The following is an 18,291-nucleotide window of genomic DNA, read 5'->3' on the forward strand; positions in this document are numbered from 1 at the left end:
GATTTATGCTAAAAAAAGGGAAATGTTTATTTACTGTTCAAATTGGTATCTAATGTTCTTTTTGGTTCAATTAAGTACTTGTCTTTAGGGTTTAATTTAGTACCTAAAATTTATTTTGGTCCAATTAGATACCTGAATTTAGTTTTTTGGTTCAAATTAGTTCCTAAATTTGGTTTTGTAGTCCAAATTAGTACTTATGAAAATCAATTTGAATTATGAATCTAAGTTTAGGTACCTAATTAGATCCCAGAAAAAATTAGATACAAAATTGAATCTTAAGACCAAATTTAAGTATTTAATTAGACATAAAAACCCTTAATTACCAATTAGATATGTACAGACAAATCTGAATTGAACAAATGAAATTAAAAAATATTAAAAATGTAAAGTTATTGACAATCACTGCATCAATTTGAAAGTTGTGAATTCAGCGCGTTAATTGAGGCAGGCAAATAGGGGAATGGGGCAGTGATATGTTCAGCGTTGCAGTGGCTATCAGGTTTTTTCTTTTCAATAGAGTCGGCAAATACTATCAAATAACATGTGATTTCTGTCCCCAAATGTACTTCCCCCCACAACAAAATGAATCTACCTTAGAAAATCTTAAAGTTTCATCCATTTTTGGCCAAAAGCTCATCAATGGCATCCTTGTTTCTCAAACTACTGCTTCTTGTCACCACAATGCTGCTCGGTACAGTCAACTCTCAGATCGATCTAACCACCTACCAGCTCTTGACTGAGGACGAGCTCGAATGGCCTTGGATTATGTCGGGTATTGAAGAAGGTAGGAATGGCATTGACAGGAGATCACTTTATAGGAAACACATTCGATATTACATTTCGTATGGTGCACTCTCGGCTAATAGGATTCCATGCCCGCCTCGTTCGGGAAGGTCTTATTACACACCGGATTGTTTCAAAGCTAGAAAGGCTGTTAATCCTTATACCAGAGGCTGCTCTAGGATCACTCGTTGCAGGAGGTAAAAAAGAAAACATTGTTTCATGTTCCATTTGATTTTTGTATGGCTCTTTTGTCTCCCTCTTTTCACCCATTGTTACAATATGTATTTTTTTTTATACAAGTGAAAGGTTTACAAATTTACATGCTTGATTAGCATTGTTACAATATGCTGAACTTTGCTTTGAGATCTTCTATATGATTTTTTGCAAAGTAACCATGATTTTTCTCTGACTCTAGCTGATTGATTTCTCTTGCAATGATTAAGCAATGAAATAAGATCAGAATGCAAGAAATAATGTGTCGTTAGATTTAACTTGGTGATGCTTGGGGAAAAAAAAATAGATTTGTAGAAATCATAATCATAATCATAATCAACTTTTTTAGTAAATCCACAAATATAAAATTATTATATCGTATGCAATGAGGGGAATGGAACACATTTGGTGGTTAGTTTGGACAGCACTTGCAATGAGAGGATTAGCCATTATTCTCGATGATAAATAGCTTGATTTTGACCCGGAAAAAGTATACATTAAATTTGAATTCTAAAATTTAAAGCTCAAACTCAGATTGACCCGTTTTTAAGTTTATAAAATATTATTCTTTTTCATTCCATTTCTTTTTCATTTTTATTTTATGTTATTTATATTATAGTAAAATCAAATGTATAACATTACAATTTAAATATTAAAAAGTAAGTTAAGCCATTATCTTTAGAAATTTAATTAAAAAGTATATTTTTATATAATGGTAGTAAAAGATATATATGATTTTAGTATTTTTATTTTAAAAATAAACAAAAAATAATATAAGTGTGCTTAAACGAGTTTAAATTAATCGTTTATAAATATGAATAATTTTTAGTAAAATTTTAAATCAATATTTAGACTGGGCCAAACTTAGGCAATTATATATGTTATTGATTGATTAATAGGCCTGATCTATGAACAACTTTAATCTGATTCATTGGAGAATCAATTAAAGGCTACAATCTTTCAAATTTTATATAAATTAATTTTTTTAGTTTCTTCTTTGAGATGAAATTATTATAGAAGGAAAAAGAAATTAATATATTAAATTCAAACTTTAATTATGAGCAATTAATCATAATGCAACAAAAGCCAAATTAATTCTAAAAGAATCGGACATAACGCATACACATAAAATAAGAGAGAGACTCACATATTACAATTATAAATGGTAAAACTTAAACCCAAAGCCTTAAGATTCAAGTTCTCAACCTTTGCCTACTATAACTAGAATTATATTAATACATAAGTACATCAATTAAAAAACTGCTTAAGATGCTCTCAAAATTCCAAAATTAACTTATTCCATTTGCATTATGATAATATTTGAGATCTAATCTTTATATTTTAATTAAAATAATTTGACTTTTTATATTATTAATTAATTCAAATTGTTAATAAAAAGTACCCATTTTATTAATTCAATTCAATTTTAAGTCTAATAGCTTAAAAAAATATACATTTTAAACTTTAATTTGCTTCATCAATGATAGATAGCTTAAGCTAACAAAAAATGAGTTAATTGTCACCGAGAGATATCAAGTTTACAACCATTTATAGCATAAGGAAAGCAATGTATTTTCTTTTTTTGTGCTAAAAAAGCATTGTATTTGGGAATTGTCTAATTTAATAATAAACATGATTTTTTAAAAAAAATGTTTTTGTTTTTATTTCTAACTGATCATGTGTTGAATTATATTTTTATGTAAAAAATAGGATAAATTTAGGTAATGTGTGTAAAAACCATTTTTTTAAATCGAGTTTCAGAAAATGGGAATCGACTTTACGAAAAACGGGAGTCGCCACCAATCTTTTTAGGTGTGATTGGATCACCTTATAAAATGTTTTGTTTTAAAACATTAATTTTGGTCTACGAAAGTCGAGAAAACAGATTCGGGAGTCGGTTACGTACGAGGAAGGGTTAGCACCCTCGTAACGCCCAAAAATTGGTACCTAATTGATTATCAAGTGTCTTTAATGTCGGAAATTTGAAAGTTTTAATATGCAACCCCCTTTAAAATATTTTGATTAAAGTTCACTTGTATCAAATGAATCAAAACATCACATCCAATAAGTTAGGATGCAATATTTTTAAGACATTCGAAACTCATCTAGCCTTTTTGAAAATTCCTATCTTGAAACAATAAAACGTCATATCCAGTAAGTTAGGGCACAACGCTTTGAAATTCTAAGACAGTTGCTCGTATTTTGAAAACCTTAAAAACTTAGAAGGGTGCTTGACTATTTGAACTCAACGAGAAAAGTTACAACCCAGTAAGTTAGGGCACCACCTTTCTCGAAGCTTTCAAATACCAAGCATTGCCTTTTTTATTTGAAAACTTTGGAATCTCCTTTTTTAATTAATGCATGAGGAATCATATTAACATTATAGAATATAACATACAAGATAGCATATTACAATAATAGGTAGCTAAAACATGCATTTAAATAATATGATAGCAATAATATAAAGGTCCTATACTAGATACATACATAAATATAACAAATCTTAGTTACATAATAACATACATATTAAGGTATACATAACATATATTAAAGATGAATAAGCAAAATATATGAACATACAAAGTAATAGTTAATTTAAAAAACGATGCATGCTATACAATTAGACATATAAATACATATACAAAACAAATGTGATAATATATATAAATAATAATAATGTAGTAACATATATATATCAAACAAACAACACTTAATAACATTATAAAACTAGCATTTAATAAAATATAACAATATATAAAAGATTTAATACGTATTAAAATATAAAATAAAGTGAGTAATTATTTAAAAAAAATATACAAAGTAAGTTAAGAAGTAAAATGTTTAAATAACAAATAAATACGATATTTTAAAAAATGGATATTAAAATAATATAGATATAAAGAAATTATTTAAAAAATAATTAATACTTTGTAAATAGATAAAGAAAAAGTAATTTATAAAATATAATAAAATAATATATATATAAAAGTAATGAAACAAAACTTTATATAAAAAATATTTTGAAATATCATACAATATTTATATATAAATGTAAAATAATACATATTTTTTAAAATAATATATGATAATAGTATACAAGTTTTAAAATAATACTTATAATATATAAAATAATATATGAAAAGTAATAATATAGAAAAATAAAACAATTTTTATATTTATAAAAGATTTAGAATAAAATAAATAATATATACAAAAAATAATGAATGAAACAATATTATTAAAATAATTTAATATATAAAAAAAAGTTTAAGATATATATATACAAAATATTGAAATAAATAATAATAATCTAAAAAGAAATAAAGTTAGAATAAAAATAAAATAAAATTTAGAAAGGATTAAATTAGAATAGAAATAAAAATACAGATGAAAATTCAGAATTTAAAAAATAAAAAAAGGTCAAATTAAAATGTGCGCACAAGGAGGGGGATTAAAACGAAAAATATCCCCTTTTTAGAACGACATCGTTTATGTGCTTTCTTTTTTTAAAGAGCTCAAGGACCAAATTAAAATAAAAACAAAACATTTGAGCGAAATTAAAAGATAAAATAAACCTAATTTTAAAGGATAAAAATGCGGAAGGACCAATTGGGTAATTAGCCCAATAACAGAAAACACGCGGATCCTTTGACCGAGTCGGGTCGACATGCGGGTCCTTTTGTTTAAAAGACGCCGTTTTCATGCTTATTGAATTAAGCAAAATGACGCCGTTTTAATAAAGCTATATAAACTAAAAAAAACACCAAAAATTTCATTTCTAAATCATTTTTTTAAAAAAAAACAAAAGAGACGAGCCTAGAATGCTCTCCCGTTCCTCGGCCTGAACTCCAGTGACAATTGTCGGCCACCACTGCACGCGCCTCACGCGCCACCGTACACGGTGGTCGGAGGTTCAAAATTCCTCCCCTTTCCAGGCGAATCACAGGTAAAATCTTTTATTTTTATTTTTTAAATATTCGCATATAAAAGAAAAAAAGGGTGGAATGCTTTTCTCTTGATTTTCAAATCTGTTTTTTTTTTTGTCTACTATGCTTTGCATGTATAAAAGAGAAGGAAACGAAATGAGAGAAAAAAAATAAAGAATGTTTGAATAACAAAAATAAATCACCTCTGTTTTGACTTAAAATGCTGTATTTTATTGTATGATTCTCTTCTTCCCATTTTACAGATTCAAAAGGGCTTTTATAGCCTCTGTTTTAGTGTACAATTTGGTATAACAAATTATCCTCCGATTCTTTGCCATGTCTGTCATTCCTTTCCCTTTTTGCAGGTAAACCCTGAGAGATCCGGCAATGAGCACGTGTGTGATGCACGGAGATAGAAACGGTGAAGGCTGAGGCTTCATGAGAGCTGCGGCGCAAAAAGGTGGTTGAAAACCCTAGGGTTCCCAAATCTGAAAGCAGATTTGGACCATCGGGCCACATAGTTTATTGGGTCTGATTTGTTTGGACCGACTTAATTTATTTATTGGGTTTAGGTTCTTTGGGTCATGGGTGTAATAGGGTTTGGGTCGCAATTGTTCGGGCTTTGTACACAGACTATGGGGTTAAGTGTTTTTGGGCTTTGTACACGGATTTTTTTAATGGACTTTTAAAATAAATATTTATTCATTTATTATTTTTTTGTTTTATTTAAGCCCGGTCAAATTTGGGCTGCTACAATGCGTAAACATTAAGAGTTAATTTTTTAAAAATTAAGGTAAAATTGAAGCAACATGTAAATATTGAGAGTTAAACTTGTTATTATGCCAATTTTAAAAATGTCATGTTATCTTCCTGTTAGCCATTTAACGACTAGTGACCAAAAAGATAAAAGTCAAATAGTTGGTGATCATTTTGTAACTTTTCATAGTTGAGTAACTGAAAAAGAAACTTACTCAGTTCAGTGTCAACCAGTGAAGTTTACCCAATATATAAATAGTAACATAAAATATATTTAATTATTTTTTAAATAGTATAGTAAGTTTTTTGACAAGTCAAGTTAGACTTGGGCTTGAAAATTTTTTAAAATTAGATCTTGACTCGACTCGATCATAGACAACTCTAGATAAGGGTATAGAAAGAAAAAAATATTAAATTAAAAATTTTCATACAATGCCTAAAAGTGTTCATAACCTTCCCAACCGTTAAATAGGAATAAACATGTTTCAACACACTCGAGTCCAATCTTCTTGCATTGTCAACAATATTGATACCAATCGAGCTAAGACTCAGTTGGCATTATTAAATTAAGTTTCAATTATAAGCCATCAATCATAATTGAAGTATCATTTGATTGCTACTCATATAAAACTCAGGTTTGACACTTTTACAAGCCCATTTAATTGAATACTTTATGGGAGAATATTTGATGCACCGTCAGTGAATACATCGCATGCACCGTCAGTTAATAATAAATAACATAAATAAATATAAAAACATCAAATCTGAAATTTAAAACCCAAAGCTAGAAATATAAAAGTCAAGAATCAAAACCTAAACTTAAAAAGCCCAAACCCAAAATCTCAAATTCGAAACTCAAAACTCGAAAGATAAACAAAATAATTATAATTAATATTTAATTATGTTTAAATAAAATTAATGATATTTTATAAAGAATAATTTGACCTTAATCCAAATTATTAATATAATTTATTATTCGTCTTAAAGTGCTGATGTAGATTTTTTTTTCAAAAAAGAAAATTATATCTCAACCAAATGTTTAAGGATACGGTTAAAAATAAGATAAATTACATCATTGGTCACAAAAATAAAGGTAAATTTTCATTTTGTTCAATAAACTAAAAAAAGTTACAAGTTGATTATTGAACTATTAAAAAATTTTCATTTAAGTAACTAGGTTGCTAAAATTGATGCTATATGGATTTCTCTATTCACACTACTTGCACCAGACGAAAGTTGTTTTTGCCCTTCTTTTCTACATTTTAATTTTCTTTCATGAAATAGCTTTGGATGTCAAGAATCTGCGAACCAAAATTTAAACAACTCTTCTCTCCAATTGTAACACCCCTTACCCATATTCAACGCCGGAACAGGGTACGAGACATTATCGGACTTACATCACAAGCAAACATATAGATCGAATCATAAATTTTGCATCCAAATTAAAACCATTTGTATTCAATCATATATCCTTAATACGAGCTTATGAGGCCCAAAACATGCTTTGGAAATGGTTTGGGACTAAACCGAGCGCTTAGGGTATTTTCACAAAACTTAGAAAATTTTTGCTATAAACAGGGGTCACATGCCCGTGTGGGAAGGCCGTGTGGTCACACATGCCCATGTCCCTAACCCGTGTAACTCTCTGTTTTACAATGCATGAACAAAATGAGGCCACAAGGCCAAGTCACACCCCCGTGTGCTAGGCCGTGTGGTTAATTTAATTTTCATAAAATAGGTGCAGACTTCACACGCCTGGGACACACGCCCGTGCCTGAGGCTATGTCCCTCACACGGCTGAGACACACACTCATGTCTCTGTCCGTGTGCTCAATTCTGAATGTTTTGTTTCCCAAAATTAAGGTGCAGGGGACACACGACCGAAACACATGCCCATGGGGCAGACCGTGTGTCACACACGGCCTAGACACATGCCCGTGTGTCTACTCGTGTGGACAAAATAAAGGCTGTTTACCAAGCCATTTGTCACCCTCATTTACATCTACACTTGCACAAGTTCAAGGCATAATTCATAGCACACATGGACAACTAATACATCCACAAACAAGGCCAATTCATGTCATTTCATTATCCACACTCAATATATTTCCAACATCATATTTTAACATACCAAATCACACCAAACTCACATGCTACAAGTTTCAACATGGCTACCAATAACATGCATAATTGTACTTAATTTCCTAGCATACCAATGAGCCAACCTTAAGCATTCAACAACAAACCCATTAAGTCACATTCAACCATTCATCAAGCATTTATAAACCACATCACACAAGAGATTGTTGTACATGCATGTATATATATATATAGGCTTACAACTAAATCAACCAAAATGAGCCAAGTTACATGGCCAAATACCATAACAAGCCCTTGACAATTACAAGCCAATACATTTGACCAAATTCACAATGACACATATAACAAAATGACCAAGTCCCTATACATGCCATAATCTCAAAATGTTTAAAATTATCAGTACCCAAAATAATAATTTGATAGTGCGAGGCGATCTCCGACAATCTCCAACCCAAGCTAGCTTGGTGACACTATAAAACATGGAAATAAAACGGAGTAAGCTATATAGCTTAGTAAGCTCGTATGAAAGAAATAAGCAAACTTTACCATACATTAACATGCAAGTAATATAACTTAAGATAATGTAATTTACCATAATCTCATGATCATAAATTCATTCCATCACAAACTTACCTTGAAATCGTCATTTCACGAATTAATAATCATAAGCTTAAAGTACATACCTGTACCATATCATAGTAACTTCATACTTAATCTTATCGTTGTCATACCCAATAAACCACTGGGAATAATAATATTGAATACACGGGAAAGCCTTGCATAGAAGGTGTCACATATGTAGCCATTGCTACCTCTTTCTCATAACACATATGTGCTCGTTCTGGAGACATTATCGAGCCTGCTCACACAAGCTGTTAGACGAAACGTGGCTACACGGTGCTGCTCACACAAGCTGTCAAGTAACCGCAACATATGCCAGTATACTTAGCCACCGGTAGGATGTATAGGACCAGCACTCGGATTGTGACATGTCACTTGTATCCTAATCTATTCCTAAGGTTCGATTGTGATTTCTCTGTTGCCAATTCATCGTCAAATGTGTCCACAAGGTCGATTACACAATTCATGAAATAATTAAAGCAAATAAATACATTTAAAGTAAAGCTTATTTAACATACGAACTTACCTCAGTTACAAAAATAACAATTAGTTCAATTTAGTCCACAACTTTGTTCTTTCCCTAGTCTAAACTCGAACTTCATTTTTCTTGATCTATAATGTCAAATTTAACTTATTTAATCATCACATTATTAAATTCAACCCAAAAACACTCTATGGGAAAAATTAATTTTTTCCCCTAAACTTTTGACATTTTACATTTTAGTCCCTAAGCTCGTAAAATGATTTTCATTCGATTTCTTCATTACCCAAGCCTAGCCGAACCTTTTTCATGCTCGTGTTAGCCCAAATTTTCCATTTATTCACATTTTACCACACATTTTACAACCTTTTACAAATAGGTTCATTTTTGACATTTTCATCAAAAATCACTTTGTAAATATTGTTTAACTAACAACAAACATGCATTTTCTACCATCAAACATCAAAATACAAGCTTATTCAACATGGGTAAAATTTTATACTTTGATTTTCTTTCAAATTAGTCCTTAGAATACCTAGATCAAGTTACAATATTCACAAAAACGTAAAAATCATTAAAAATGGAACAAAGACGGACTTACAATTGAGCTTGGAAGCTTGGCCCAACCCTAGCTATGGATTCCTATTCAAATTCGGCTAAGGGGGAACTAAATTGAGAAGATGGATACTTTTATTTAGTTATTTTTGTCTTTATTTACCAATTTACAAAAATACCCTAAAGGCATAACTTTAAAATCTTGCATAGCCTTGTCCATTTTTGTTTGTCCTAATGTAAAATAGTCTAATTACCATTTAAGGACCTCTAATTTATAATTTCATAACAATTTACTACCTTTAGCCTCTATAACTCAAATTTTGCACCTATTGTAATTTAGTCCTTCTAGTCAAATTGAGTACTCAATCGATAAAATTTCTTAACGAAATTTTCACACAATCATTTTTTCATGCTGTAGACCTTAAAGAGATAATAAAATAAACATTTCTACTTCAGATTTGTGGTCTCAAAACCACTGTTTCAATTTGACCCAAAAATGAGCTGTTACACCAATCTCCGACATTGACCATCAGTTTTATTTGGATCTAAGGCATGTTCTTCTACTTGTTGATGGCTACTGATTTGTATACCGATTGTCGAATCGTAGCTTGGAGCTCATTGTTAGAATTAAAAAAAAAAACTTAATAGCTCAATGACTTAAATAAAAACTTTTGAATAAGTTAGTGACTTAAATGAAAACTTTCAAAAAGTTTAGTGACCAAATTATAACTTTTTTAATTAAGTGACCAAAATAATTACTTACCTATAGTTTAGTGACTAAGGTGTAATTTACCCTAAAAATATTCCCATGTCAACACTTGTACGTGAATAATTAATGATATTAATGATTTGAATTAATTAATAACGATTTGAAGTATAGTAACTAAATTCTAAATTTTTTTGATTGAGTCTCAGCTCAATTAGCATGAGCATTGTTGCCAATGCAAAAAGACATGGGTTTGAGTGCGTTGAAGCGCATTATCTTCCTATTTATTGGTTGGAAAATGGCTATAGATAATTCTAGACATTATTTTAAAAATAACGGATATGATCAAAACCTATATTTATATTCCACTATATATTTGTAATGAATAATATATAACAATTGTACAAAAGGCTAAAACAAAACAATTGGAATTACAAATCGGTTATATAACAGTTGTCTATGCCACTTTTTCCCTCATATAAATATAAACAAATTCCTACCAAAAGTTGTTTAAGAAGACATATTCGCCATGATTGATTCTAATAATGCATTTTGAGATCATTTTAGTGATTGATTATGGATCATTATTATTTCTCCTTTAGAAAAAAACTGAATCATGTTCTTTTGAATAAGCAAACCATGTGAAGAAAAGAATAGGGTATCCACATGTCTCCATAAATTTTATAAATAATTACACCTTTAATTTTATGTTAAATTCGAAAAATCCATTCAATTAATTCAAACCTGATTTCAAATTCGATATTATTGAATTTTAACATAAAAATCAATAACACAAATCTATAATTTGATCTCAAAATTGATCTAAACTTAAAGCATTCCAAATTCGAAATTATCTAAAATTAAAAGCGATAAAAAAAAACCTACAATGATCTGACCTAAAAATTAGGAAGTGATGATGTAAATTCTTTTAAAAAATATCTTTAAACTCCATTTTATTGATGTTATGGGCACTTTAACGAGAATAATTAGTTAATAATTTAAACTAAGCTTATAACATTAAAAATAAAAGTAAGTTAACAAAATTAAAAAAATAAAATAAAAGATCAATCTATATATAATTAAAGAATCTCAAATTTTTATATAGTAGAGGGACTCAAATGATAATTTAACGTAATAATAAAAGAAAAGTTTTTGTTGATTCCTTCAAGCACAATCTTACTCAAGCACAACTCATACTTTACTCAAAACATTTAAAACTCTCTTATTATTACAAACTTTTGTAACGTTACAATCACATAAAACAAAGAATATATATATATATTCCTACTTTTACATTAGTAAAAATTATATCAAATCTTCAGCTGATATCAGTTTCGTGTTGATATAAATTTTGAATATAAATTCGAACCGTATTAGTCGTAAGTGCAAGATTTCTTGAGGGAAATGGGGAGATTAAGTTTCTTGGGATCGAAAGTTAAATCACATTGGATTTTCTTGTAGAATTTTGGCTTAACCAATTTGCCCAACACGTAAGCTCTGGATCGGACAATGAAATTGAGTTTAAGCGAAATTGGAACCGATGTTGTCCCTGTCGAACTGCTTAAACTTGCTCCACTTCCGTACAATGGAACCTTGTTACCCGTCACCGTTATGGATACTGACCTTTGGCTCTTCCTTGATTGATAAAATTTCTTCATCTGAAATAAATTATAATTGGGTTAATTGCATAAAACATCCCAAACCATTATTTAGATTCTAAATTAGTTTATAGAAATGTTTTGATTAAGTGTTAAAAGTACTAGTATTGTATTAATTCATACTTAATTGTTAGATGCCAATGTTGATAATTGCAAAGGCAATGTGTTATATAAATAGCGTCCATTAATTTGATAATGAATTTCTGACTCTTAGGAAAAGTTTTTGTGAAGTATTGTCTGATTGGAGTCAACAGATCCCTCAACATGTTCGATATTGTCTTCGATGGGATATTTGTCTCCTGACTTTGCGAATGCCAGAACAGGTAACTAGTTCACAAAGCGGGAATGCTTCATTAGATGCTTGAATAAGCAAACCATGTGCCCTAGGCATTTGATAGAGTTGGAAGACAAAACTCATTCAAGAGACAATACTGAATTTGTAAAAGGGTACAAACAAACAACAATTCATAGACTTTCTGAAAGAGTCGAAAATCCCTTAACAAAAAATTATGAAAACTATTGCACCTTACAGATTGCACCTTACAGATTTCTTCCACGTGTTTTAAATATATTCTATATCCTATTTGACACGACATTTAACAACGAAGCTAATAATTAAGCTGATCGACGAACCTATTTCAAGGATTTTAGAATCGGACTGGTGGTTGAACCGATTAAACCACCAGTTCCCAATTCGATCAGTTCGCCTAGCTTGATTAAATATATTAGTAAAAATTTATAAAAAATTAAAAATAGAAAAAATGAATTCAATCGATCTAACCAATTTTTTATCTCAATATAACTGATTCCAAGCGGTTCGCGAGTCAACAAGTCTAACCCCTCTCTCCAGACCAATACCTCGGTCTATTCTTAATCAGGTTTAAACAACTTTGCCTATATGGGACTAATTTAAAATCTCTGCTATATTTAAAGGACTTATTGTAAAATTATCCCCTTTTGCTAAAACAAAAATGTAGCTCTTTTCTGGTAAAGTGGACTTACAGTTCCCGAAGCAATGTTGATTTGAGAATACGACAGATCTAAAGGAGAGGAAGTGACATGAACGCCAAAGAATGTTCCTGTGTTACGATAAATCATTTTCACGGTGGAATTCATAGTGATCATATCAGTTGAAACCCCAGTGAAATCTGAACCAGCTTGGATCTTGAATTGCTCAAATTTTATACTCTAAAAAGAAAACAAAAGACCAAATTAAAAACAAAATCAAACAATAAACCCATTTCATTATTCGATCTAAAAGAATTGAATCATCAAAGTGACTGAAAATTTTTACCTTCATTGTGATTTTGGGTTTCTGGGGTCTGCTAGCTCCCCATAAAATCAAAGAAAACATAGAGAAAAGAACAAAGAATCCAACAACAAAAGCTAATAAATAGCATCTTCGAGGGAGACTTTTCTCACGTTCTTCACTTTCAAGTAACCCTTCTTCTTCGATCACATCACAATCTTTCCATTGTTTATGATGTGATGATGATGATCCTTTCCTGTAACCCGATTTAGATGACCCTTCTTTAGGTGAAACTTTACGGGAACCGGGTTTGAGAGACCCGGAAAACCGGCTTGATGAGGATTCGCGTGAATGACGGCCAACGGAGGAATGGGAATGCGGCGGTGAACCAGTGGGACTGAGAATTGGGGTGGAATGGAAGGAGGTCGTGGTTGTTTTCTCTCCGTCGTGGGAATCACGTGAAGGACTTTGTACGTAGTAAACGGGACGCCGTGGGGACCTCGTCGGTGATGATGGGGGGAGGCTTGTCACCTCTGAGTCGGTCTTGGCGTGCATTTTTCTTTAGGTCGGCGATTTTTACTACTCAACGGTAGCCAACACTTTATGGAAATGTTTGTCAAGTGAATAAATTTAAGTATAAGTGGAAAGCAATTTTAATTCTGCTTTATAAAAGTGAAAAGAAGGTATACTATTTGGTACTTCATATTAAATGTTTAATTTAATATTTAAATTTGGTTTTGTATTTAAATTAGTAATTAATATTTTTTTAATTAAAAATTTGAGTTTAGTTTTGATTTTCAATTTAGTATATGAGGTTTTTTATGAATTTTTTTATTATAATATGTGTTAAATATTCATTAGATAACGTGATATCTTTTGGTCAATTACCAAATTAAACATTAAATTCAAACTTAAATATCAATTTAGGAAAAAAATTAACTACCAAATTAATTATTGAAGCAAATTTAAATATGAAATATATATTAATCCAAAATAAAATAATACAAAAAAGATAAAGTGGGAAAAAGCAGTAAGGTTGTTTGAGTCGGACTAAACCAATTGGATTGAGAATTTATTGGGGTACCAGTTCGAAGAAGGGCATTGAATTAATTGACACGGGAATTGATATGGATCAGTTGTACTAGACAAAAAAAATGGTTGAATTGGGCAATTGAATCGAATTTTAATATTTTAATGTTTTTTTTAAATTTTTACTAATTTATTTAATTAAACCCAATAGACTAACAAATTGATAACCTAACCAATTTGATCACTTGTCCAATTCTAAAAATCTTGATGCCGCACCATCAAACTATATTATTATAGATGGAGAGTAATCCCCATATATTGGTATAAAATTTTAAAAAAATTAGAGTAGTTTTTAATTTTACATTCTTTCGTATTGCTTTTCACGGTTAACATTTTAATCCCTACACATTAAAAATTAGAAAAAATGATATTTTAATACCTACACGTTAACTTTGACATGGCTTTAAGTTAACATGACTTTAAATAAAACACTAAATTAAATTAAATTAAACAGGTTATTAATTTTAAAAATAAAATGAAATAGTGTAGTTTAATGATGATTGATATCAACCAAAATATATATATACATATATATATATATATAAACAAATCAAAGCTAAAAAAAATTGAAAATAAAAGCAAAATCAATTTCATCGCTCTTTAAAATTGTTGTTTAATTTTTTAATTTAATTTAATCTTTGATTTAATACAACCTTAATTATAGTTAAGCGGTGTTATTCCATTAAACTAAAATTACAGCTTTCCAAATATGTTAGCTTTTTTTTTTGAAAATAAGTACATAAAATTAAATTAAACTAACTCTAAGGAGAGTCTTCGTATGGTCATAGACCACCAACTTGACAAGACTATCCGCAAATAAATTATCTTATCGAGGGATATATAGAATCCTCCAATAATTTATCTTTTGTAATATCGGATGGATTATTCTAACTAGGGTAAAATTAGAATCACCAGAGGAACCTTCTTGAATTGCATTAACAACTTCGAGGCAATCAAATTGAATTAAAACTCTATCGAAGCTAGGATCTGTAATAAGCTTCAGACCATCCAATACGCCCCACAATTCAGCCTAAGGAACAGTGCAATTTCCTAAGTATCTATCGAAACCAATTATCCACCCGCATTATGGTCACTTACTAAACCTCCAACCACAGCAAAACCTTCCTCGAATCTGATCGATCCATTTGTGTTCAACCGAACTTTTTTTTTTGCTCAACCGGAATATTACAATTTTCAGCATTTGCAAGAAATGCTAACATACTACAAAAGCAATCATACCCCCAACAAAAAAGACCCTCACCCAAGTACAAACAACCAAAACTCAAACTGATAACAACATATAATCACCCACTAGAACCCCAATATCCCCATCTGTTAAGCAGTCCTCAAAACAGAAAACAAAACCAGAACAAAAAAACCCCTATAAAGCCACATAATAGCTTACCAACACACCAGTAGGAACATATCAACTTCACTCCAAAAAATCACTACCATGCCTTAAACAGACCAGGCCTTTTCATTCCTGCAACCGCCAGCGCAAAGGCCATCTTGTTACCGTGCTTATCCACTTTCGAGAAGGAGACATTACCAACTCTGCACATCCTGCTTTCAATTTCCTTGAAAAAGGTGTGCAGCGACCACGGTCTCAAACCTTTGTTCTCAACCCAATTAAACACCTCGATGGAACCAACCTCAATGATTAGAAAGCTTTTACCTTTCCACCCCCATCGCTAAAAACACATCCAAAGTAATGATAATCACGCCCACCTCAGCTGCAAAGGAGTCTTTTGCTGCAAATGGTCTAGAAAATAATGCCCTTCCACCCCATCCGAGTCTCTTAACACCCCTCCACACCCGACTTCATCCTCATTCTCTGCACTGCATACATTAAATTTTACCCAACCAAAAACTCAAAGGACACCAAATCTTGCCATTCAACCTAGATTTTTTAATATCACTCCAGCTTCTATTCGGACAAACCCACCATGATCTCTCATCCACTACTCTTAATTCTTCTTGCACCTATCTAATCCACATCAAAGCCCGCATCTTGGAATGAAAAGCCAAACTGGACATTGTAGGCCACTTCCTATCAAACACCAACTCGTTCCTTGCTAGCCACACCGACCAGCAACTCACTGTCACAGAAATTATCCATAAACTTTTGACCACACCGATCAGCTAACATACAAAAACTAATTTCCCTACTTTTTTAAGTAAAAGAAGCAAAATACAACCTAACTCTTAATATATGAAACTTTATGATATTTTTACTCCATTTAAACACTTAATTTCTATGTGCCATTCACATTGATACCCTCTTTTGGTTGGCTAGAACAGGTTAGAGAGTTATTATTGGTCCTTCTAACTTTGTCTCTTAATATGGACATTAGGCTATCCCTTTTTCTCATAGAATAAGTTTGGGAGGTTTTATTTATTTATTTATTTATTGTATGTGTGAAGCATATTATGAGAGAAATGTGAAGCATATTATGAGAGAAATCTTGTTATTTTTGAAGTATTTGTTTTCTTTCGAGCTCTCTGGAATTATTTTAAGTTTTTTAAATTTAATTATTGATGTTTTTAAGAGTTTTGTAAGATTGAAGTTCAATCGTTAATATTTTTATATACAAATTATGTAAGGTTCCATAAACTAATTTTATTGTACTCTTATTTCAATTTCAATATCTTTATGTTATTTATTTTATTTAAATTTAAATTTTTTATTTTTATATTCAATTCATTTTAATAAGAGTCCATCGAAATTAACACTCTAATTTATATTTAAACTGTTTTTATTTTAGTTTGGTATCTTGTATTCGAAATTAGATTCCATCGCACCAATAATTTTTGGTTATGTGACACTTTAACCAATAAAAAACTGACACGTAATTAAATCGACATGTTTATTAATGTGTAACCAGTCATTAATTGATTTTTAATTGATTTGAATTTTCATTGAATAAAGTTGATTACTTTTTCTTTAATTTCTTTTGGACTCAAATGAAAATTAATAAAAATAATTTTAGAAACCGATGGCAGCACCATTGTTGGCTGCCGGTCGTGATCACCGGTGGTCTTATCCGATCAAAATTGAACCCAATACCCCCTTTATTTCAAATTTTTTTCTTAAGAAAATCATTATGTATTGAGAAAAAAATTAGGAAAAAAGAATCAATATTAAGATTTCTTTTCAATTTACACCTAATGGCAACAGTGTATACAACCTTCTCATTTCCAGCAAAATATATTAACGATTTTTTTATTTATTTATGAATTTTCATCATATTATCTTTGTTTTTGATATTTTGATTATTCATAATGTTTTATATTGATTAATACTGTGCAATTGTCAAAGTTAAACCAAAGAAAAGTTGTTTAATATTGCGTAAATAGTGAACTTAGTATTTACATTTTAATTTGGTTAAATAACAGGACTGAAAAAAGAGAAGATAGGATGATCTTAAAGAAAGTTTTGGAATAAGGAGATCGAAGAATTTCCGGAAAAGAAGATAAGTCATGTGCTCATTAGTGTCTTTCCTCTCTCAAATAGTGTTTTTTTTTTTTACTCAGTCAATTGATTACAATAAAAAGAGCTAGGATCACCCAACCCATACCAGATCAAATAAGATAAAACAGCAGCCAATCAAGCCAAAATAGAACGCAACAACAGAATAAAAAAAAAGTTAACAATAAGCTCTAAATCTGCATTAGCCAAGTCAACCGCTATGCTAATTTTATCATGATAAGTGACATCAAATTGACACTCATCCTCTTGCCACAGCATCCTTCAAAAATCACAAACAACTCCCCTTCAGAATCAGATCAAACCTTCACTGCAACCATTATAATTGCCATTAGAATCACCCTTTCCAGGACCTCCTCTGTACCACCATCCAGAAAATAAACCGAAACCATCCCCTTAACTTCCCACCACCCTCCTCCACACTCCAACCAGCCCCTGCTATATTGAATTGAAACCAACCCAAGAAGAAATATCCTAAACAATACGAGTCCACCTCGATCCTCCACCCACACAACAAATCACCGGCCAACTCCACCTCAATCCTCGTCAGCAAATCCACAAATATTGAACATAAAACATCCAAGAAAAAAAATGAATCTTCAACTTTGAAATAACTAAGACAATCCACCACCCATTCAGACAAAATCACCGAAAAAGTCTCCAGCAA

The 18,291-nt window shown here is 30.6% G+C and overlaps 2 protein-coding genes and 1 long non-coding RNA gene across 3 annotated transcripts; 2 read left to right on the top strand and 1 right to left on the bottom strand.

Moving 5' to 3' along the window:
- The first annotated feature begins 639 nt into the window (after window positions 1-639).
- LOC107941573 (protein RALF-like 34) lies at window positions 640-984 on the top strand. Its single transcript, XM_016875140.1, has one exon. It carries the CDS (start codon window positions 640-642, stop codon window positions 982-984), a length of 345 nt encoding a protein of 114 aa, XP_016730629.1.
- A 3,784-nt stretch (window positions 985-4,768) lies between these two features.
- LOC121230284 (uncharacterized) lies at window positions 4,769-5,634 on the top strand. Its single transcript, XR_005928245.1, has 2 exons — window positions 4,769-4,942; window positions 5,288-5,634. It is a non-coding gene; the product is annotated as an uncharacterized lncRNA (long non-coding RNA).
- Window positions 5,635-11,338: 5,704 nt separating this feature from the next.
- LOC107941571 (uncharacterized) lies at window positions 11,339-13,683 on the bottom strand. The gene is made up of 3 exons (XM_016875137.2): window positions 13,094-13,683; window positions 12,802-12,987; window positions 11,339-11,799 (listed from the first exon to the last, which is right to left on the bottom strand). The coding sequence occupies exons 1-3, from the start codon at window positions 13,601-13,603 to the stop codon at window positions 11,515-11,517; spliced, it is 981 nt and encodes a 326-aa protein (XP_016730626.1). The 5' UTR covers window positions 13,604-13,683; the 3' UTR covers window positions 11,339-11,514.
- Between the last annotated feature and the right edge of the window lie 4,608 nt (window positions 13,684-18,291).

Source organism: Gossypium hirsutum, chromosome A06, assembly GCF_007990345.1.
Source record: "Gossypium hirsutum isolate 1008001.06 chromosome A06, Gossypium_hirsutum_v2.1, whole genome shotgun sequence".
NCBI classification, from domain to species: Eukaryota; Viridiplantae; Streptophyta; class Magnoliopsida; order Malvales; family Malvaceae; genus Gossypium; species Gossypium hirsutum.